Genomic DNA, 24,331 nt, shown 5'->3' with positions numbered 1-24,331 from the left:
ACTTGCTTTAGCCACATACACAACATTTCCGTTCTGCTCTATGAAAACAAAAACAAAGTCCACACAATCTATAGGGAAATTACTAGCAGGAATTTGCTTCACTCTAATGGTGTTATTAGCCCTTTCTTTTCAAATATTTTCTTCTTTTGTATTAATCTCTCTACACGAATGTTTGTTGCAGTGCATTCAAATGAACACATATCAGCGGTCATAATTCTAATAAAGAAAATGAGCTCTTTTTCTGTTTTGCTCCTGAGTTTATGGGATATTTTTGTACTGAAGATGTTTGTGGAAAAGGCTTCCCAAAATAAACGTCGGTCAGTCAAAGCGTCTGGAAGTGGGTGGCTTAAATTTTCTAGAAATGGCTCTAATATGAAGCCAGCTGAGAGGTTTGGTGATGATGATAGGACCTAGTGAAGTCTGAAACACGGTTATGTCCTTAAGGAAGCTTGATTCTTACAATGCAGTTGGTCAGATTTCACTTTAAACCTTTTGTGTATTGTGTGCCCCTTCCTGGCAAGCTTCTTGATGTAACTTCTTTGTTCCTGTTAGTATCTTAGTGTGTGGAACAGCGAAATAACACAAAGCCATTTTATGCTGTTTTTTTCTCTAATAGCACACAGGACAACAGGAATTTATTTAGCCATAATCCGTGAAAGCAATCTGTTTTAACCGTTGCCTAATGAGCTAAAGCAATTGATAAAATAAATGTGTAAAACTCCTGGGTATGGTTCTGTTGTGTATGGAGAGAACACCAGGACTCCTTTTTACCCAGACACATTTATCCATATTAAATCTCCAGTTATTTTCTAGTAGTGTTCATAACCTCTAGATTTTTTTTGGCATTTCCTTTTTACTTGGGATGATAAATAGATCTTCATAGTGGCAGGTTCTGTGAGAGTGAGTTTCAGCCCTGGGCACCTTGAGACAGCTTTCTGCTGTGGAACACAAAGTTTTCCCTTTCCTAATTTTGCTTTTGCATGTGCACTAGAGAAAAGCTTCTATGGAAAAAAAAATTAACTGCCTTGCCAGTCGCAATCTTTGTTAGTTAAAATATAATTTATGAATCTGAATAATCTGTAGGGAGAGAACATACTTGGTAGAAGCAAGAATCGACTTTGAAGCATATTTGCTATGAAAACAGCACACCCTCAAACATGCCCATCTGCTGTAACATCTGGCCTCTGACAGAAAGCTGTTTGCCCTGCTAAGAATAATATTACACTAATTTCAAGCATACAGGTAATTTCCTTCAAAGAACACATCTCTAGACAATACGTTGGTTCGCTAAACTTTTTACCATAAAAAACAGTACTGCTGTTTTCCTTTGTCAGTGTTCGTTGCATCTGAAAAAGAAGTAGTGTTTGCTCTTACTGCAGTAATTTTGTGTACTGGCCGAAGCAAATTCTTCCCGCAAATTAGATCGTCTCCTATTTTTTTATTAATGATATTGGACTGTGAAGTATTTTGGACCATCAAAGCTGCTTTTGTTGGGGTGCAGGGAACACTTTGTTTAGTAGTGCCTCCCTGTTTCCAAATGAGAGGTGTGTTGGTCTTAAAGTGAAGTGAGATCCACTAAACCTATGGAATACTGGAAAACAAAAACACCCTTTGATTATTTTTTTTTAAATGAAATATTAGAAGATTCCAATTGCTATGCTATTTTCTAACTTTTTAAGGTGTGTTAGTCCTACACATGCTTTCCAGAGCAAGGTACTCCCGTGGGGCAGGAAGCAGGGAGTAAGCCTGGAGCACGCATGGTGCTGGATCGTCCCCATCCCGTGGAGGATCAACTGCATGGCTGCTGTGTCCCAGCACGGAGAGGGGGACCCGCTGTGCTGAGCCCTAACTGCTCTTGGCACAGCAGGAAAATGCTATGAATACTACGTAGACACCTTGAGTATTTTGACACCAGTGACGGAAAAAACGAACTGTCGTTCACTTTTTTTTCTTACAACCTGAATTTCTCAAAGGTTTCTGTTGAGCTGGGGTTTATTCGGAGCAGGCTGGGCAGTGATCAGCGATAGGCTTAGCAGATTCCTTTCCTCTTTGGTGTAGTACTTTAGTTAGTATGCATAGCAAATAATGCCTTTAAAGCATAAAGTAATTCATCTTTGGCTCAGCACGGCCCTCGTGAAAGGTGATTAGTTTGCATTTCTCAAGCCTGCACGTTCCTGCAGGCGGTATCACTGCGTGAGGCACAACTGCATGGCTGCACAACCACAGCATTACGGTCGGGCACTTACCCTCTCACCCGGAGAGCCTTGTGAAAGCAGTGCCATGTGCCAATAGCACTCCTGATGCTTTCACCAAAATTGCCAGTGGGCTGAAAAGTCTGGTGGTGGCTTGTTGAGGACGAGCGTTAAAAACTCTGCCAGCTATAACTCCTGAAGCTACTGAATAGCCATCAGGCTATTACAGTTTTTATCATTATCAGCATGAGCTAAATTCAAACTGGCTGTTTGAAGTTAAATGCAATTGTTAATTTTAAATGTTTTCCAGTCTCCCTACTAGGGTCACCCTTAATCATGAGCCTGAGGATGCTAACAGGGCATGTAAAATGAATGGGCCTGGGCTCTTTTTTTTTTTTTTTTTTTTTTTTTGCCACTAAGCAGATGGCAAATTCAACTGTTTCCAATCAGTTGCTTGCACGTAAAATAGCTTTTAGAACAAGACCATTTTTGCCTATAGGAATTTACAGACTGCTGAATATTTCCAGTTCTGAAGCCACATCTGCTGTGGTGCTGGTTTAGAGGCATTTTTGCTTTGTGATTTACAGAATGTTAAACCAGTGTGTTTATTGTAGCTCTTGCTGTTTTCCTCTCTCCTTTTCTAGTTTCCTGTATTTCTTCACTGCTGTGCTCTTTTGCACTGTTACCTGTCTCTAGCACTTCTGCATGTGTGTTCCTCAGCTTGGACAGCTAAGGACAGCTGCTGTGAGGTGCTCACATGCAGTGCACGTCTTCTATCAATTAATTAACTAGGAACAGACACATGAACTAGCACAAACTGTAACTGGTTACAGGGGCACTACTACAGGGGTCTCTGTCACTTCGGCTTGTGCATTTTCATGTTTTGTCTTCCAGATATGCAGCTTGACTAGGCTCTAGTGATTACATCCAAGTCCTGCTTTTTTCCATACTTGAGCAAAGAGGTTTCTTCCCTCCCTGAAGGTGGAAAACAACCCAAAAAGTACCTTTCTGCTTCCTCTGCATTTTAAGGCATTATACTAGATTTGATGAGTAAAAAGCACTTTTTGTCGGAAGCAAAGCAGCTGTACCCATCATCCCATTGACATTGCGTTGCTCGGCCAAATGAGACATCACTCATCTGAGAGCGAACCCTGCACTGACAGCGTTCCTCTCTGCTGCTCTGCAAAGCCAGGAGTTTTAGTGTTTCTAGTGACCTGCAGTGGGTTGTGCTGGCAGTCTCTGTAGGAAATGAAGACACCGAGAACACTTGGCTTATTGGTCTTTTTGCTCCAAGAGGTATGACTGCCAATAAAATGACAAAATATAGCCATTAACAACCTTGCGGTCAACACCCTCAGCGGTAGGGCCTAGAGCAGTATGTTTCAGCTGATACCTGGCTAGGGCGATGTGCTTTTTCGGAGGGGCTAGGGAGCAGGCACAGCCCCTCAGCTGCTTCTTTACCTCCATGGGAGATGAAGGGTAAGGGCTGGAGGCAGCACGAGGAGGCGCCAGCAAAACTCCACTCATGTGGGTGTGCTTGTACTCGATTACAGGAGGCTTGAATTTGGCCTGGTAACTCCTAAGATCATACATATTTATCAGTACTCAATCATAGCAGAATTTGGGAGACATCTGTATTTCCTGCACATGACAAACGAAAGATATACTGCTATGATATTAAGATTAAGGATTGCTCTTTCTCTTCTTTGACAGTCATAACGCAACTCTTGAGACACCGTATAGCTCTTCCTAATGAAGTGTCAAAAATATTTACCTTCAGGACAAATTACAAGAATAGCAAACATCCTCACTCTGTATTAAAGAAGTTGGTACACGGATGTCAGCAGCTCACAAGCTCTCTCTGGTGGTCCTGTGCAACTGAACACTGCACCGAGTCATTGTTAGGCTTGATCTAAGCAGAAATAGCAGTAACAAAAGGGAGAAATGGAAATAAAAAGTTAGAATGTTTCAAAGTGGAATCTGGTGATTTTTCCGAGTTCCTCAGGCTGTTTGCACCTGCTTTGCTCATCTGCTTGTAGATGGTTTCTGAGATGAAAATAGCCTGAATGTTAGTGATGCTGAGGCCGTATATTTCTCTGGAGTGCCACTGAGTTCTCATAACTTCTGAAAATCAACTTGCAGCCTGTCTACCAGCTTTGGAGATCTGAACTGCAGGATGTGAGATGCTGCATGCTTAAAATTTAAAAATGCCTATTTCACTGAAGTTTCATTCAGTAAAATCAGAGGCAAGACTTACCATACCCTCCCTTCTAAACAATTACATCAGTGTCACGACATTTGTTCAGAAAGAATGACTTATTTAGTGTCTGTGCCTGTAATACTGATACCTTAATTTAGATCCAAATTTTGTTTGTCCTTAGTAGCACACATACAAGCGGGAAATATTGAAGGTGAAATTGACTTCTGTTGTTACCGAAACAAACCACCATTAAAAGTCGTGTCTTTCTACTGAGGTAGAGTTTGCTAATATGAAAGAAGTGATAGGCTCATTGCTCAACTGAACCAATGTAATAAATCAGTTTTAACAAAGAAATTGGCTTTTTATTGAAAGAGCGTAATGCCCACCATGCAGGGCACCTCCAGGGAGCCGCTGGCAGCCGGCAGGGCAGTCGCTGTGAATCCTGTCTCGCTATGGCAAAGACCCCGAGGAGCCAGATCAGATGGTGCTCACGTGTGCCAAAGCACGTGCCACGTGAGCTTTAGAGGACTTTTTTTTTTGTAGCCCCATAATCCAACATGCAAAGCTGAGTGTGGACAAGCCAGTTTTTTTTTTTTTCCCAAGCTGGCCTTTTCTGTATTGTTCACGGCTTTAAACCAAGCGATGTCGTACAAACTGTGCTGACCTGGTCTTACATGCGTGCACACAGTGATTTGTTTGGTATGGAGCAATTAAGTGATTATTTTAAAAGGTTCACTGCTCTGCATCCCCATGACATTGTTTCCAAAGATGTTTCTTGTCTCTTGGGCAGCACGCGGGTGGTCTTCTGTACGGATTGTACAAAATGTTATTTTGTGCGTATTCAGGTTCCCCTGCTGCTACAGGCAGAGGCTTTCTGATCTCATCTTCGAATACATGAGGGGTATAAAGCTTTCTTAAAATACATTGACAAAATTGATCCAAATAGCACTGAGAAGCCAGTCTGAATGCAAAAAAAAATGCAAGAAATTAATTGAAGTTCCCCTAGATCAAGTCTGCTTAGCCCATGACAGTAAGTGGCAAGTCATTGTCCTGTCTTTACCTTGACCCCCAGACAAGCTTTTCCATCTTTTCTCCCTCTTTCTTGTTGAGTAGAGTGAGTGAGAGCATGGCAGGGCAGGTGTTTGACACCCAGGCAAGGTCATCCCACCACAGCATGCTAATCTCAGAATGCATAAACTGGATCTGCGGTAGAAATAAGTCAGATTAGGTCAGTGAGGTCGGTGTGGTTGCTTGAAGAATTTGTGCAACCCCTCTTGTAATTTAGGCATTTGTGCTCTTCGTACAAGGGCTGACCTGAACTCCGTGCTGAGCCCTGACTTGTCAGCACTCAGATGGTGAGGACTGTTAGCACTCGTTTGTCAACCCAATTTTTAGGTACAGCCACTTCTTCAATTACTTGTGCCTTACAGCATACCCTCACGTTTATTTGTTCCTGCAGCAATTTACTTGTCAAAAGGAAAGCCAAAAAGCAGCCTGGTTCTGAAATTGCAGCTGTCAAGCTCCTGTCCGCTGTCTCCGTGATGGTTTGGGGTTGTGTTTACCTGTGGCAGCTGGATAGCAGGAGTGTTCTCAAAGAGCTCGCTGATCTCTTTACCTTGTGACTGACAGAGCGGGGTAAATTTCAGAAAGCTTTTAACCTTCCCCGTGTTTCCTGAAAACACTAATAAAGGTGTTTGAGATCGCCCGTGAGGTGGTAATCTTGATTTTAAAAGGCATAAAAAAGCTATAGAACTACAGAACAAAAACACCTTAACGCAGTTTATATTTCTGCTTCTTGTAGCCAAGGCAGCTAAACCTGTGTCAATTCAGAGGAAAACAAAACGCTTACAAAGGATGCAAGGACTATTTTAAAGTTCTCTCCCAGCGGCAGGCGGCCCAGCAGCCAGTGCCGTGGTGGGAGCTGCTCTTTTGGGCGGTTCTGCAGCACTTGCTGTGCTGTGTGCTGGCTCCCTCCAGCTAAAGGAGCCCAGATATCACAGCTTAAACTCTGTGTGGTTCTCTCTTCCATCTGGCCTGAGAGCAGTCAGGGTAACATGGAAAGCACGTGCAGCGCGGAGTACCTGCATCAACGATACCCATCTGGCACGTGTATCTCTCGATAGCATCATGCTGTGCTGCGTAGCATATTACATGTCCTCACTGATGCTCCCTGAAAATTAACCAAAAGTAAAGATAAAATAGGAGTTCTGAAAAATTTCCACCTTACAGGTTTTGTTCAGTGATGGTGAGAATACAATTAATGATGATTAATGGCCATCTATCAAAGGCTTAATGACCTTGCCCAGATAATGCCTTTTAGACTGTGGCGTATCATGATAAACCAATTCGTAACGCTGCCATAAACCATGGGTGGGTTTTGATTGTTGTTTTTGTTCTTAAGTCATGATGAATTATGGATTTTACAGAAAGACCAGCACCTTTTTGATGTTAAGGGTGTTTTTTCTCTGACGTTAGCTGAGGCCGCAGACTTAAGAAGTTGTGCCAGTATTTTGATAAAAGCCTGCTAATAGATGCTGAAGTGTCCCAGCTGCTGAGGCAGTGCCCAAGCCTAGTGAGTAGGCAAAGGTACCAGCAGTAATTAGCTGCCATCTCTCTGACTTCTTCCTAGATAAAGCACACAAAAGCATTGTAAGGGTCTGCAGAAACACTTTTATCTGAACATGGGTACTACCTTTTGAACTGGAGCATGATTTGTGTGAAGGACTAGGTCTGGAGAGGCTGGAATGGGGTTGTCAGGTATAAGGTGGGTGTTGAAATGTAGCTCCTGGGGCTGCCTAATTGATGGCAGGACTGCGTCCTACTTCTGCAGCAATTCAGCAATGCTAGGACAGCTTTGTGTCCTGCACTAGGTCTGTCCCCCATGTCTGTTGTGCAGCACTGCAGGGATACTTCAAAGATAAAATAAAAAATAAAAAATTATATATATGTATATGTGCTCAATGTGTGAGAATGAAGAAAGTCCCAAAGAAGAGGGAGGACATTCTTCTTGTCTGTGTGTGTGTGTTGATGGCTTTTTTTTCTTTTTTTTTTTTTTAATAATTAATATTTGTTACCAAGAATTTGGAAGTAGTTGCTTCTCAGGGTTCAACTGTTCTTACCTGTTCAGTTTGTTGCAGACATGAAAAGTCCTTTTTTCAACAATTTAGAGCTAACATTGGAAAAAGAAATTGCTGGAAAAGCAAAGCTGTATGCTGTGAAGTTAAATGAACCGTTTAAAGTAATAGCAATATCCACTCTCTGGGATCTAATGTTTTAAACATCAGTGGAAAAGATTTGCTGGACCAATATGCAACTTTATTTAAAGGACAAGGTTAATGATTCTTTGTGTGAATATTTACTTTATTTGCTTCTGCTTCTCTTTTTTTCCCCCCTAATAGGCCGATGATAAAGACACTGGGAATTACAGTGCCATGCAGTACAGGCTCATCGTTCCTCCAATCAAGGATGGTAAAGAAGGTTTTGTGATTGAAGCTTACACAGGGCTAATAAAAACTGCTATGCTGTTCAAAAATATGAGAAGATCCTATTTCAAGTTTCAGGTCATTGCAACTGACAATTATGGAAAAGGACTGAGCAGCAAAGCAGATGTACTTGTAAGTATGAGCAAGGCATTATCTTTTTGGAATAATTGTTGAGGAAATTTGAACACTACATAAAGTTTAATTTCAGGCAGACCTACAGGAAGACCATAAACAGTGCACTTGATCTCCTTAAGTTGCTGAAATAAAGCTTTTTCAAATCAGAAGCTTTTAGGACTGTCTGAAACATTCCGTCATGTTTCATGGTAGAGGTACTGATTTCAGATATTGAGTGTTTATTCATTCAAAGAGCCATTGTCAATGGTTCAATTTAAATTCTAATTCTTTGCATTAAACATGGAATCAAAGTTGGGTTTGTTTGTTTTTTTTTGCATTCCCATTATAAAACAGGTCACATCTGTGTGGTCAGACACAAGCATTTACAGATCCACCTGTCCTCAAAGCCAGCAAGGTACAGGCAGCTCCTGTTTGGAAGCTGTGGGTTAAGAAGGAATAATATGGCATTAAGCCCTAGTTAATAAGTCAAACTAAAATCTTGCTAACTTGGATCTTGCTAACTTGGGTTGTGCTCTGTGTTAAGGTTACTGCAGAGCTTCTGGGTCGCAGTTAGATCTGATGTATCTGGTTTGCAGTGCAGGCAAAGAGCCGAACAAACAGGCTCAGAAAGAAGACTGGGGAAAGCCAGGTTTGCCATGTGTTAGTTGCTCTTGTCTGGGAGTGAGATGAAAGGAATAATTTTGGGCTAAGATTGTACTTTAAGTTTTCAGGGAAGCAATGTTTCAAAAATGGCACCAGCTTCAAACACTGAGCTAATTTTTTGTGCCGAGTAAAGGACATTGACTTAGTCAGTCACAGAAACCATCAAAGCTAAATTTCTTTAAAGCCTATATAACTTGATGGATTGGGTTAATATTAGCATAATGTCGTAGCGATGAAGTACATTATCTAGTTCATGGGAACACTGTCAAATGATACAGATGATAGCCATAATGCTTGGTATATTGAGTTATGCGGGGATTCAGCAAATAAACATAATGTATGATATCCTCATGCTTGACCTCTCAAAATGATAGGGCATTCTCATGCAATTTATGTGGTGATACTAGATTAAAATATAGCCCAAAGATATTGACATTAAAATTAGAAAGTGAACTTTGTCTCATTAATTTATAGATATTTAGGTTGTCTTAGTGAGCGATGGGCACTCCGAGACACTGTTCTTGACCAAGGAGTGAGAGCTTAGAGTCACCGTAGATACAGTTACAGATGGACACTGCTGCAACATGAATGTTTGGGTTTGCCCTGAGCATGATCCATACATGAAGATCCTTTCTAACTACACCAAGCTGTTCCTGGGCTTTGTGGTTTGAACAGAAGTTGTCATAGGTCAGTGTGTGGTGTCAGGAGGTCAGACCGGGAGGTGTAACTGCTTTCAGTGCAAGTTCAAAGTGTGTAGGTAGGAGAAATGAAACTAATTGCTCGTGTGAAAAAAGGATGAGATGTATGGGAAGAAGTTAGGATTGCTCTGGGAGCAGATCTAGGGAGAAAGGGCGGAGCAACACCAGAGGGACAGCTCAGCAAGGAACGTGGGCAGAGCTAGGTATTCTCCAGAACGAGGGCCAGGACAGTGCCTCGGAGCCCTGGCGGTGATGTGAGACCAGCATGAGGTGCCAAAGCTGCTGGGACAATGTCTTCATGCTGCAGGGGCTGGTCCTGCTGCCTGTGGCTCTCAGGGTGGCTCGAGGTAGATGCCTACAATTTGGCTCAATGTGATGAAATTTTCCATTGTAGCTTCAAGATCAAAAGGAAAAATCAGTAATTGAAAAAATAAAGGGTCTTTACAAATGTTTATGGTACACAAGCGTTACTATGGAAACCTTAACTCTTTCTTGTTTTTTGTTCCACGCTGTTGTTTTTCTGTAGCTTGTCATGAATGTGTTTTTATTTGCATTTTTGTACATGAATGAGAAATCATAATTGTGATTCTTGAGGTTTCAAAAGAACTGTTGCTTTTTGGTTACATTTATGCAGCACTCAGTAAATAGGTGCACAGTGATTGCTTGAATTGTGTAATATAGTTAATTACATTAAACTGCTCATAGCTTTAGAGTTCTTTTTAGTAATCATAGTCTAAAATCTGAGTTCATTATAATTCTGTATTTCTCACAAAGAAGTCTGTACACTCCGATCAGTGCGTCTGACGACATTTAAAGAACATTTAAATATTTAAAGTTGAATTAAGTTTCAAAGCTGGTGAATCAGTGTTTGATGTGAAAGTATATTATGGCTTGTCCACCGAAGTGCTTACAGCGCTCAGACTTCTCTTATGAGAAGTAGTTGTTGTTCTTTATTTTAGAATTAATTTGGATAACTGATTTTTAAATTTATCCGTTTTAACATTGTCCTACATATTTTTCCAAACTTAGCTCCGGAATCATCTACAGAGACATGATATATGGGAGATGATGTTTACTGTCATGTCTATATGAACATGAACCAGATTTTAAGAAATGTTTTATTTTCTCCACCTTTTGGGGAAGTAACTGTTCTTTCCACAGCCTGAGGGGAGATTGGTTGTGCTTGTGTAGAGAGAGCAAAAGGAAAAGAAAGTGGGGGAAGGGGAAGCATGCAGCCGTTTTACCCGAAGGCAGCCTTTTCTTGGGATCACACTAAAAATAGCTCAAGGAGACTAGATTGAGATGTGAAGCAGAGTTTGCCAGCTGTGCTGAACGTGATCCATGCTTGTAGCCCCTTCTGCACACTCACCGTCCAACCTGCCGTTGAGAAACAGAGGAGCTGCTTTGCCTTTGTAGTAGGAAATGCTGATCGGAGATATTTTATCCCATATAGAGGGAGAAGATAAAGAAATTGGAGAATAAAATAAAAACTTGCACAGAGTACTTCCATCACAATAGATGAGCAATGTAATTTTCTAACGAAGTACCATTAGATTTAGTTGAATTAATCTGGTATTTGCATTTACATTGGTGTAAATTGCATGTTTCCAAGGTTGGATCTTCCTGTCAAGTCATAAAAGATACTGAGATGTTAATAAGTGATTTTGAATAGGGCATGTGGGATATTCATGGATGCTATAAGTAAATTTTTAAACCATGACAAACAAGCTTCATGGGCTCCCTCCCCCCAGATATGTATAAAATTCTCATGCAGGTCTGCAGTTACAGTTCTGAATAAGTAATTCCCTGTGGTTTATTGGTATTGGCTGCCAAGCAAAGCAAGATTTCCCAACTATCTTTTTCTGGAATTAAATGAGACATCGGTACATCAGGGCATGGCAGTGAAGGCAGGAAAGCAATTATTCCATTCTGTTTGTACGGGGAGGATGTTACATGTGGAAGTGCCAATGAATTTCACTCTTTTATTTCCAGGTCTCTGTGGTCAATCAGTTGGATATGCAAGTCATCGTCTCTAATGTTCCTCCCACCCTTGTGGAACAAAACAAAGATCAACTCATAGGGTAACAAATTTACTTACTCTACAAATATCAGACTATTCACTGGTTTTGTGTTTAGATTCAGCAAGAAGTGCTCCCTCTGTGTCATGATCTGCTTCTTTTTTTTTTTTTTTTTTTTTTTTTTGCCAGAAGGCTTGCAAATAAGCAAGTATTTTGATGGGGAGCAAAACCAGCTGGGTGGTGACACTGGCCCCCCAAATCTGTATTTTGCCCCTCCTCCCAAGGGGGCAGAGGTACAGCACTTCTTTGCTTTATACCCACCTGCTTTGCAGGATCAGACTAGGTTCAGAGCTGCCCCTCGGAGCACAATGGAGTCTGCAAGCACTGATGACAGAACATGCATTGGTCAAAATCCAGGATGTGAAATGAATAAAGCACGGCTCCAGAAGATTGAGGCAGTGTGTGCTGCTGAGGTGTATGGTTTCATTGTGGTTTTATTTGGGTACATAGCTGTAAGGGAAAGCAGAGTTTAGAAAATTTACATTGGTACAATTAATGCCAGTAACATTACATAAAATGGTAATTGAAAAAAAAAAAAAAAAAAAAAAGGTAACTGGGTGTCACTATCGAAGCCTAGCAGGCATATGACGTTGTGATGGGGGTACAGGTAATTGGAAACATTAATGCTTTGCAGTCAAGGCAAGGTATTTTATCATACTTGGAAGCTAGCAAAAATTCTTTCGGTAAAATGTTATAATAGTGCTCGTATGCCACATCAGTGACAGCCTCCAGGAGTCAGGTTTTCAGTCTTGGTTTCCTTTTGAAAGGCAAAGATAATTATCTATATGTCACTAGGCATATAACCACGAATTAGACATACAGGAAAGAAAATATTACAGGTGATTACAAACATTTGGGCACTCTTCCATCAGTGTAGTCCATCTGTGATGAATGATATTTCTCAGATTTCCAGTTCTGTTACATCCTATTGTCACACCTTTACAGCTCCATGGAAATTGAAATACATTAGGGTTGATGATATAATCGCTCACTGAAAAAGAAGTGTGTTATCTAAATGTCTCATGCCTTCTCTGGGCTAGGAAAAAATAATCAACAGATTAACTTTTGGATACTTAGTACATCCCCCTTTCCTCTCTGCTCCAAGCCAGGGTTAAGGTAGCTCTGATCGATGCTAACATCAGAAACACTTGTTAAGTTGTTCAGGTAATAGTCTGAGCTTGCAGGGAATCCATTTCCTAGAGCTATGAATAATACACAAGTCTGCTTGCTTAACACTAAGATCTAGCTTTCAGGAAGTGTCAGGTGTTGATGTTGGCTGGAGAGATGACGAACGACATAACTTTTATTGACAGTAATAGAAAAAGTTTGCTCCTGCTTTCCTAAGCCTTCAAGTTGACCTTAGCATGCTGCGCTGTACACAAACTTCTCTTGTAGCCTTCCTGGGCTTCCATTTTCTTGAGTGCAGAAGATGAACGTGTCTGTACCATTTTTCTATATGACACAGCACAGATCTTAGAAGAGTAATTGGGACTTAGGCTGCCTTTGAGATCCTCCCAGTTCTGGACTATCCTGGAGCCAGAGAAGCCACCACCAAATTACAGCTTTTGCGGAGGGCAGTTTGAAAACGGGGTGAAAGAAGGCTGTCTTGAGTGAAGAGTGTCGGCTGCATGACACGTGCTGGGGGGCTGTGCAAGAGTGCTGCAGTGGGCAGCATGGCAAATATCTTCTCGTCCCTTCACTGTTCCTGCAGAAATCTCCCTTTGTAACCACTGGAGCAACTTGTTTCCAGCTCCCAGCAGGTCTTGGTGGTGTTCAGAGCCTGAACAATAAATTGTGCTGTAACCATACCCGCAGTTCTTTCCTCCTGGACCCTGAGGGATGGCTGGCACAGCCTGCCACCATCTTGGAAAACAGCCCAGAGCTATGCTCCTCAGCCCCTGTGCTCCAACAATTCCTTTCCTGCCAGGTAGAAGTCTTTTCAGAACTGTTTCATGCTGTTCTGGCCCCTCTGCATGGAAGTCTCTGACAGATGGGTAAATATTTCACTGTGATTGAAGCTTCTGAATGAGTATTAAAAAAAAATGTTTAAGATAAGCTTGGGAAGTTTACGTTTGCAAACACTGTGAGGACAGAAAAAAAAAAGTATGATGTAAGAACTTCACTTTTAAAGTTAAGCTTTTAATTACAACTTCTGCTACAAGAGGTTACATGAGCATTGTTCAAGAAGCCCGTTGCGTTCTATTTCGAAACTACTTGCAGATGCAAAGTTTCATATATTCTTCTGTATATGTGTAGGTGTTTTTTTTTTCACACAGAAACTTATTTATGTCATTTTCCTCTTTAGATTTCTTGGATTTTCTTCCTAAGGTTTATAGGAATGTTATCTCCCTGTTTTTACAAAAGTTGTAATTATTTATGCAGAACATAAAAACCAAATACTAGGAATTTGTGATTGTTTTCATGCATTATATGGAATCACAGGCAAAGAGAAAATTAGCAAGTTAGAGACCTTCTCAGGCTAAAATGTTCTCATCTGAAGAGCTTTCTGAGCTATTTCAAGTAATGCGTTAATTTATGAAATTTGAACACTTGGTAATTCATTAACAGAAAAAAGACTATCATTAACAAAATTGGTTGCAACAGTGGTTATTCAACTCTTTCCCGTCTTCCTTTTTTTGGCAGTGGAGTGATAGTAAATATTAAGCTGTGAAAAGATAACATTTAACTACCGATTGCAATGCTTTGGTGATTGGGTATGTTAAGAAAGTGTGTAGTTGGTCATTTTTGAAATGATAGTGATTTTTCCTCCCAAAATAAATAGTGATTTAAACAACTTCGGAGAGCAAGTTATAACAGATTCTCCCCAGCTGCCCCTATCTTTCAGTAGAGAACGGTTACACGCTATTGAGAAATACATAATTCAGTTCTTGCACACTGGAAAAGCTTACTCAGCATAGCCCAAGATGTATGTTGGTTAATGACCCAAATAAAAGTAGTACTGCAAAAAAAGAAAAGATTTAAAACATTGCTATTGGTTTGGCTTAGGAGTTTGGGCTTTTTGATAGGGAAAATGGGTATGTCTTTAGCTGACATTTCTGATAGTGTTGCGAGCCTTTGCAGTCATTCAGGAAGCACCTTGGTTTTCCTGGAGCTGCTTTAATTTCATCAACGAGCTTTCCATATCCTCTGGACTGCACATCAATGTCAGATTTGCCATTTCTTTCACCCACTTCAATTATGACTGTTCAGATAGGTCTATTTATGTCTGCTGCAGGTGACAGAGAAAATGGAGCGAGGCTTAGTAGAAAATTCAGTGCATGTTCCTGTCTTTCAGACCTCTGGGTGAAGGCAGACAGCATACCTGGGGGCACTTTTCTTTAACTATGGCCGTGTTGCTGCGTGAGTGCTTACTTGTTGGGCAAGGAAGGAACAGTCTTCATCCACAACAAAATGGCCAACGTTGTTGTCAGACCATTTAGTTCTTTGGTCTTCACATGGCTGCAACCTACAACTCTAGCTAAACTCAGGTGGGCCCCATGACCAGAAGAGACGTGTTTCATCCCATAGGTGTTACAAACGTCAGGTGTACTGTACTAGAGTTGTTGAAGAACCACATGAGGATCATCTCCTTGCTTTCAAAAATCAAAATGAAAGGAGTCCCATGTTCTTCCTTCTACTCTAGTGAAGAATGAGCATGGAAAGCAGGGAGGTTACTTTCTGTCCACATGAAGAAAACCTCCAAGGTGGTGGTGTAGGAGTCTTTCATTGGAGAAGAGGTGGAATCCCCTTGTACTTCAAATAGGAGTGCATAGATAAAATAGTTTTTACAGTTTACTAACAAGTTATGTAGTAAATTTATCTGAGCACTGAAATGTTGACATTCCCACATCAAGAGATTCCCATAGTCTCCTTTATTTTCAGTGTGGTCTTGGTGGCAATGCCCCGTTTCTCTATTCTGGTTTCATTTGAGAGAAGTCCCAGCACAGCCTTCATGTATTTGTGCAAAGGCAGAGGTCCCAAAATGGTTGTCCATTTTAAAATGGTTGTCCTATTTTAATATCATGGGCTTTTGAACCTTCCCTCTCTCTGTGTTGCTCCAGAGAGCATTTTTGCCTCTCCTGTGCTGGGGAATTCAGGTTCATGCACACTACTGGCAAGACCTGCCTCTGGAAGTGGAATCTGAGCTTTCCTTTTTTTCTTCTGATGTTCATTTGTGTCATGTATATCTTAATAGTTGTTATTCCCTAAGTTTTCAGGACAGAATTGCTGGAAATGGCACGTGATAATTCCAGATGACTTTCCCTCTGGCCCGTTGCAGGCTGCAGTCCTTTAATACCTTAACACTTAGAAGATGGGAGTACTTCCATAGCTACAGAAATTCCCCACTCAAACCTCAAGAACAATATAGAAGTGACCAGGCAAGTTTTGTTAGAAAATGCAGATGTAAAAGCGAGTGCTGATCCTCAGAGATATAGTGAGAAAGCATTTTGGAATACATTCATTCAGTTCAGGCTGCTGACTTAATAGTTTCCATATATAAAGTTGACTGCCATCATTTCTTAAAGGAGTGTCAGCTTTCCTTTGCTACGTGGAAAGTGTGGTCTGTTTAAATGCAATGTCATAATATATACTGTAGCATTGATATAAATAATGAACCATATAACATATATCACGTATATTTTGCGTTTAATTTTATGTGTACTTACACTACATAATATATATAGGAGCTGCAATGCACAGTCCCTTCTTTAGGGAAAGGTTTTGGAGCGCAGATCACTCCCCTTCTCTTGACAGAATGGCATATGGTGTTTTCTCATCCTGCTCGCAGAACCCAGTAGGTGGCATCTGAAAGGGGGAGTTGACGTGAGTGCTTTCTGTGCCATTTGTGCGTGGCATTGTATTTTCTTTGTCCCCTCTTTCTTTTTTGACAGAATGACGGTATGTTCAGTAATCGGAAGTGTGAGTGAATGCCTTTGAAATGCAACGTACTTATCAAAATGTACATCAACTTGTACATTGAGGTGGTGGTAGAGCTGTCTATTAAGCTGTCTGTGCATCTGGCAGTGGCTTTCCTCCCCTGGTCAAAGCATTTGTGAGCCATAGGTACTGCCACAGCCGCCGTGGGCTTTGCCTCGGCACTCTCATGCTGTCAGTTGAGCCCACCCGTCCTCTGCCTTTTCCCCTTTGACTTCTGTGTCCTGCATTGTTTCTTTCTAAAGCAAATTGCAAAATCAGCAAGTTGATAATGAGATTAGCGACTGTGACATTTGCCTCCAAGTGGCCGCATTGTATTTCATACCCACACCACGTCGGGCTTTGCTTGGAGAACGCACGTCCTGTGGCTGTACCCGTGTGTGGTGCTAACAGAGCCCAGTCCGCTTCTTAGCTGATCTTAGCCTCCACTGCGATCAGGACAGCTAGTGGTGTTAAGCAAGCTTTATTAAGTTAGCTGATAAAGACCACAGCTTATTCAGCTCCAGCCTTTCCACGTGGTGCTCTCCTGTCAGCTGGGAGGCTCTGGTTCAGCCATCTCCTCCCCAGTAGTACCGCACGTCGCTCTGCCAGCGTGCGGTCTGTGAAGCACCGTAATGCAGGGCATGGCTTCTCGGAGAAAGCTGTAACCCTCTGCTTTTGTTTGGAATTGCTTACTATTGCAGTAAGGAACCTTCTGTGCTGAGATGTGGAGATAAGTCTTCTGGGTCCAAGTCCAGACGTGTCCGGGTGTTACTCTTTGGGTGATGTTCCTTCTGCAACTGGGGAAATGACACTGAAATAAACGATCGGAGAGCCTGTAGGGTTTTTGGAGGAAGGGATTGTGCATGATAAGCACATCACAAACTTCAGCAGTATGTAAGAAAGCAAATTTCCTTTATATTGGACAATGAAACATGCTTTTATAGGATTAGGGTAACTAGGTATAAAGACATTGTCTCTGGGTTGTTTTCTAAATAATTTAATGTCATTATACACAGAGTAAATTGGCTCGGTGTTGCTACTTCCTTCATAGATGCATGCTTCTTGTCACATTTGTGTTCTGTGAGATATAGTTAAAATAATCCTTGTCAGAAGGCATTTTATAAAGAAGCAATATTCTCAGGCTTGAAATAAACCCCAGTTCCGGCTTTTTTATTCTACATAACAGCAAAAAGAGGCCGAGTGGTGATGGAGCTGATCAAGGAGGGTTTTGGGCAGTGCAGGCGGGCTCAGGACAGCTCTGCACCACCCCAGAGGTACCGTGGCCGTGCTGCGGGCTGGTGCTGGTGCTGCGAGAAGGGGGCAACGGCTGGGGTCTGCCTGCCTCACCCTGCAAAGCCATGAGCAGCTGCACAGCAAGGCCGGAACAGGACCTGTCTGTTCTTAAAAGTGCAGCTGAAAATACCTAGCTGGTTAGCTGCCCAGTACTAACCCTGCAAAAATTCACCACAACCAGAATTTGGCTGAAGTCAAGAAAAACTGGGAGAGTACACTCAGGTGTGAAACACTTGAAAAGTGTGTATTAATGTGCACTGGCAGAGCTGACTGCTCTCCGCTGTCCGTTGTTGCTGAATTTGCTTACACTTCCAAATACATTTGGAATTGTTAGGATTTGGAAGTGGTTCTGGGGAGCCAGGATTTTCAATGCAGGAGCCAAAAGCTGCACACAATGTCTGGGCATCAGCACGTGCATCTCAAAGTCCATGGTATCTGTTATTTCTGAGTCCTAAGGGAAACACAAATTTTCTTTTCATTACTTAAATAATTTTGACATGCTCCAGAAACTCCATAAACACAGCAGGCTGTCAAATTGCCAGAGAACTGAAACATTGTTTGTTTGGTTGTTTTTTTTTGTAGAATTTTCTGCTAAGAAATTTGCGCCCTGATTAAATTCAGGTATGAACAAAGGTCTTAGATGTTTTGCAGGCTGAATAGTTTCTTTTGCTTGTGTGCTGATTCCACGGGTACGCATACAGCTGAGCAGTCCAGCTCAGGGGCATAAACCTACCGGGACGTTGTGGTGCCTTTGGGCCATTCGTGCATCTCTGCCAGGGACAGCGGAGGGCCACTGAACCTGGCTGTGGTTGTACCCGGTAGAGCCTCGTAGATTTCCCGTTGCTGCTGGGCTTTCATGTGGCTGGCTCCGTATCTCACGTTTTGAGGTGTATTAACCAATTTGTGTGGACCTTCACGCTGGTTTTCAAAGAAGTTTCCAAGTGAGCCTTACATGTGCTTGTTCTTTGTGTCTTTCTCAGTAGCAGACCTCAGGTCAGGATCTCTCCTGTGCAAGAGCACGTCTGGCGTGCTGGATCCTTGCAGCCGTGGGGAGAAAGCAGCACGGTGCCATAATGCCAGGCTGACCCCACAATGTAATCCTGTGCTCGGCGGGGGTCTTCTCTGCCTGGATTGGGTGCGGGAGGCTAACCCTGCCTGGCAGCATGCTGCGTCAGCCCTGCTCGTGGGTACGGTGTTCAGAGCGAGCTGCTGCATCCCAGCCTTCGGGCTTTGGTTTCCTGGTTTCTGCAGCATTCTGCAGACTGCTGCACAGCGAACCAACACCCCTGCGGTTTGGTTTTGTGGGATTGGGTGTTTTTGCTTTTGTCTTTCTCTTGCATCTAAAGATGGAAAAAAAAAAAAGCCGTATCTGAGTTTTCAGAATATTTAGAGCCACGTTGTGTCCTCAGTGATAGTGAAAATCCTCTCATCCTTCATTTCACTCCATTTGTATTGCTGATGGGAATTCGGAAAGCAGGAGGAATGAAGATGCACTAGGAGGGCATTTCTGCTCATTATATTATGTCTGCAGAGCAGTAGGAAGGCACCACTGCCGCTTAACTTCTGGTCCTGGTGCTCATGTACACCGCTGCTGGGGGATGATAACTACTCTCATTGCACTAATGAGAGGAATTTTAGGCTGACTTTTGCTAATAAATACAGTGCAACTGCAAATGCTGTTGTTACTTGAAGGAAGCATTTTAAAACTTGGTTTTCTGTCAAGTATTACGTGCAGGCAGCCACTTTTAGTAGGGTTTTTCAGTATTACAAGTTCAGGTGATGACTTTTAAAATAGCTTCACAGGGAACTGTCCTGTCTGTAAGTGCATTCTTTAATTGCTGCTTTTCAGTCTTCAGTGCGTTTATTGTATCTTTCAACCAGAACATGAAATCTGTGTGTTTCAGATGAAGTCCTACTGACACTCCACTGTACTTTGTGGTGTGTCTTGCAATGTCAGTTAAAGCCGGCTGCTGCAGCGTAGCCATTCCTGATGGTCTGATAGCAGTATGGTATTTGTCCTTCACTTTTTCCCATTGCCAACAAACTCCAGCAGAAGCGATGCCAAGAATTTCTGAGAAAAGGGAGTGTTGCTACCAAGTTCTGCTGAAAGTGACCTTGCATTGTAACTGCCCAACCTTACAGACCTTTTGTGTAGTGGGCAAAATAGTAGTTCTGTGCGAGGCAGCAAAAGCAAACTCCCCTGCAGTATCAGAAGGTGATTCTGTACTAATGAGGGAGGTAAACGATTTACATACTTGGTCTGTGGGAATCCATGTACATTATAAATGCTTTCTAAAGACAGCTTGTATTGATGTAAGGCTTTGCTCGGAAATGAGCAGAGTTTGCCATAGCTGTAAGCAGCAGGAGTGCAACAGGCCACTGGTCAACTAGCAGTGTGTCAGCCAGCCTACTTTTTGCTATTTCTACAAAAATGGCTCTGCACTGATGGTGTATATTCACTATGTATAGAGAGACTAAAGCCTGGGTCTGACAAACTTGGATTTTTCAAAATCTTAGAGACATGCCTCTATTTTAAGGGTGTGCTAAATTGTCACATACAGAGCAGAGTAACGAGGTGGATAAATGTGAATCAGTGCTCATGAAAAATCACGAGATGGCAATACTGCTTTGTATTGTAATACAAAGCTTATTACAAATTCAAATAATATATTTCAAATATATTTGTAATACATAATAGTTCTGATGGAGTGATTAGACTTCCAGCTTCTCTTGTTTATTACTGCATATTCCTTGTCCTTGTATTCAGTATTGAGGATATTAGCTTTTATGCCCTTGGTTTATAGAACTGTCTGCGGGCAGCCCTTCTGAGTCCCAGTTTGTAAACCTCCCCATGTTAGCTAGTCTGTGGGCAGAGGTAGTTTTCCTGTTTCCCCTGGGATGTGTTCTGCCCTTGCCCGACAGCCATGGCTACGGCTCGTCTGATGTCTCCATCTAAACCGCTCTCTGTTCTTCATTGGGCTCCATCCATTCTGGCCAGAGTTTGTCTCCCCACCACCTCTCCTGTCAGCCCCAACATGGTTGTACCTGGTGCCTGCAGGATTTGGACTGCATACAGCTGAGCTGTTGAGTGCTAAATCTCTTCTTTGTTGGATATGCAGCGGTGCAGATGCATAGAAGCAGCCTGCTATAGGAGCTCAGCAAATTTTACGGGCCCCAATGGAGTAGGGGATCGGACAGGGAGGAAGGAAATAATAAATAATAACTGTGGTAAGATGCTGTTCTTTCTAAAGTTGCTTATTAGAGCAGTAGTGAGTTATGCTTGTAACTTCCCTGTAGCTCCCCATGTCTGAGGCTCAGGCTGTGCCTGTGTCTGTGCAGAAACTTCTCAGGTGCTCAGTGATGTTTTTGCCACATTGATTTGTTGCTTTTTGCAGACACACTGAAGGCAATTCAGCTGGGCACAGGCATGACTGTGCCTATGTTTTCGTTCAGAGGGACATTTTGCAAGTGTCCATTGTAACTTTGCCTTTTTCAAATATTTTAGGAGTCAGACCACATTTTATGACTAATCCCATAAACACTTCTTCATGGAAAGCTGCAGAAAAATTACTTCCAAAAGCACATACTACGATGTTTGTGGACGTTCATTAGTCAGGAAAAAAAAAAGTTTGATTCATCATCAATAATTATATAAATAAATAAAGCAGTAAATGTCATTTTTTCTAACAGATTCTATGTCCCCAGGATTGTATTGTTCTCGTGTTCTCTTGTATTGACATTATTCAGATTATTCAGATTATTCATATACGTATCTGCAAAGTGTAGAGTATAGAAAGGCAGCTTGTAATGAGTCCTCTTTGGAAAAAGGATAGATTTGGTTTGGCTTATTGCCATTATGCCCTTGTTATCTCAGGCATAGCTGCCTCTAAATTCTATCAACCTATCTTTCTTTTGCTTGTATAACTTCTGTATTTTATTATATTTGTTCTGTGATAAACCTGTCAGCCTGATATTCCAAGTTTCTTACAGCTGTAAAACTTACTCATGCCCTCCGAAGTAGCAGGTGCTATGTTAGAGGGCCAGATGAAATATCCCACAGAAAATGGTTGAAATTGTTGTTTCTGAGGGTGAAAATTTATTGTCTGCACCCTGTGTAATGCTGGAACTGAAGGATTATGAAATCGTACAGCTTAATAAAAGGATGACAGTTGTTGTTTTTGTTTTTTTCTTGAAACATAGTTGGTGTTTCCCATGAGCCATTTAAAGCTCAACTGATGTCATAAATACAAAGAACTAGACTTAAGGACACTGTTTCTGATGACCTCTCCTAACACTGCTAAGCTTTTCCCAAGAGCTGAGCATTTAAGAGTCTATATTGGAGTGGAGGTTCCCAAAAAGAACTCTGAAGGTTACCATCAGTCTAAGCCAGTGGTTTTTGTCTGTTAGTATCTTGTTCAGGCTGTCAGTCTCGATCAGCACAAATGAATCACTGCAGCTTTCTGGCTCCATCTCATTTTCAGGATTTTGGAACGCTATGTCCAGGATCAGATTCCAGGTGCGACAGTCGTGGTGGAATCCATTGGTGCACGGAGGTTTGGGGATGGGTACTCTGAAGAGGATTATACGAAGTCTGACCTCATGGTCTATGCGATCGACCCTCAAACAAATCGAGCTATAATGAGGAACGAACTTTTTAAGTGAGTATATTATTTGTCACTCTTCCAATACTTCTAACGACTGTTTTGAAGCCTGTGGGTCTGTCGCTGTTAGTAAGTGGTTCAACACAATGGGAACAGAAAAAATCTATTGAAGCAGCTGGTGTACAACACCGACATCTATGCTACATGAAGCTTGGGAGTTTACTTCTTACTAGGTTCAGTCCATTCCCCTGAAGTGAATGGCCCCAGCATGTGTGGTGTAGACCTTGCTCCATGAGAGCCTGCAATACATTTGCTTCACTCTGGAGAGCAGCTTCCAATTTAAATTCTCTGAAGGAATTTACTTCCTATGTACCAGAACTGCTCAGTGATCTCCAGGCAAGGGCTTTGGTGCTCCAGTTATTGACCTTCAGGCCTTCTGCAGTTTCTGTTGGGAGCATGTCTCCCTCATTTTTTTTTATTTGTAGAAACCAAAGGAGAAGAAAAGAGAGGAGGGAAGGGAAAGGAAAAGAAAAGAGGTGGTGTGTACCTGGTCCAAAGCACAGCCATCGGGACGTGACCAGGGTGTGCATCTACATGCAGGAAATCAGCAGTGCTCACAGGTCCCCAGTGGGCTGGGCAGACAGATCTGCATGGGGACATCCCACCAGCTGTTAGAGATGGGGAGAACCAGTAAACAGACCACCTACATACACAGTTTGGTATTTTGTCTTTGCAATCTATTTCCAAAGTTGCGGTTAAGTTCCAGTGTTGCATAAAACATAAGAGGCTTTTTTACTGATGGGTTTGTGCTCACAGCATGTTGACTGTGGTGGGGCCAGCTCTTGTCCCTGTGGCAGGTTCAATAGGGTGCCCCCCCGTCCGGGGTTCTGCACCTTAGCAGAGCTCCTGGGGGACACCATGCTGACATGCAACTCTGTTCTCTGCCCACTTGGAAAAAACAAAAAACAAAACAAAACAAAAACAAAAACAAACTTGGAGAAGCCAGAGATTACATGGGTAAGGAAAACAAAATTAATATAATCTCTTTACATTATTTTTTTTTCTGAGTCATCACTAGGGGCGAGTAGGTTTTGTTTCAAAATCAGTATTTCAACCCATTCAACTGCCAGGGTATCAACACGGTCACAGAACCATCTTGTTAGGAACTGTATTTTTATTTCAGCATTCTGCATATATATCAAAACAGGGAAAATGGTAATCAAGTTCTTCCTCTAAAGCAGACACTATATTTTGGTTTGTTTTTGCATGAGTTTCACCTATGTGTTTGCTTTTTATCTCAGTGAAAACTAGACCAGACTGCTCAATGATGGCATAAAGCAGCATGTCAATCAGCAGCCTGTAAAGTAAATGGCTGTGAGCCATCTCAGTGAACTATGATTGAAAAAGGGCTTGTTCTCCCGAGCTCTTAATTTAGTACAGATGAATTATGGCATACTAAATCTCTGCATATTTTCAGAGTTTATAGGTTGGAAAAGATCACTGTGATCAGTCTGACCTGGTATAATAAAGATCATAGGAATTCCCAGAATTAATTCTGCCTTGAGCATGTCTTTCAGCAAAGGAACTGTTCAAGAAAATCCAATCAACTACAACCTTCATGGTGTTACTGCAGTGGCAATTATTTTTACTGTCAAAAAGTAGACTTTTAAAAAAATGTCTAAATGCAGTCATTATGTTTTGCTATAACTCTGGGTGCTAGATTGAAGCACACAATTGGTGCTTTTAATTTCTGGTTCTCCCCAAAGCCTAAGACTATGATCACATCATCCTCCTAATTTTCTTTTTTTTTTTTTGGACAAGTTCTTTGTGCTCTGCACTCTGAGAAATGTTTTAAGTTTTTTAATCACTTAGTCTCTCTGGACCCTCTCCAGTCTTGCAGCATCTCTTTCTGAACTAGCAGTATAAAAATCTGGCGCAGTTTAGCAGAGGTAGTTTTCAGAGCAGTGGCAAATAAAGAGGCAAGATAGCCTTCTTCCTTCTGCTGACCATATTTTTTTGTTTGTAGGCATCTCCAGGGTCATAAAGTCTTTTTCAGTCTTAGCGATGCATTGGGAGTTTGTGTTCAGTTGTCT

At 41.8% G+C, this 24,331-nt stretch overlaps 1 protein-coding gene across 11 annotated transcripts in view; it reads left to right on the top strand.

The window, feature by feature from the left end:
* PCDH15 (protocadherin related 15) overlaps positions 1-24,331 on the top strand; it is a 721,430-nt gene that overhangs the window by 666,551 nt on the left and 30,548 nt on the right. For 10 of the 11 annotated variants that reach the window (XM_035329710.1, XM_035329721.1, XM_035329709.1 and 7 more), the window contains 3 exons: positions 7,791-8,006; positions 11,342-11,430; positions 22,119-22,295. In XM_035329710.1, coding sequence (XP_035185601.1) covers positions 7,791-8,006; positions 11,342-11,430; positions 22,119-22,295 — 482 coding nt within the window. Of the gene's footprint in view, positions 1-3,905; positions 3,995-7,790; positions 8,007-11,341; positions 11,431-22,118; positions 22,296-24,331 lie in introns of those variants that run through there. The other variant, XM_035329720.1, reaches the window with a different exon arrangement.

The sequence above is a fragment of the Oxyura jamaicensis genome, chromosome 6, assembly GCF_011077185.1.
Source record: "Oxyura jamaicensis isolate SHBP4307 breed ruddy duck chromosome 6, BPBGC_Ojam_1.0, whole genome shotgun sequence".
Lineage (NCBI taxonomy): Eukaryota > Metazoa > Chordata > Aves > Anseriformes > Anatidae > Oxyura > Oxyura jamaicensis.
Note: the sequence above shows the minus strand (reverse complement) of the source record. Positions and strands in the feature narration are given on the sequence as shown.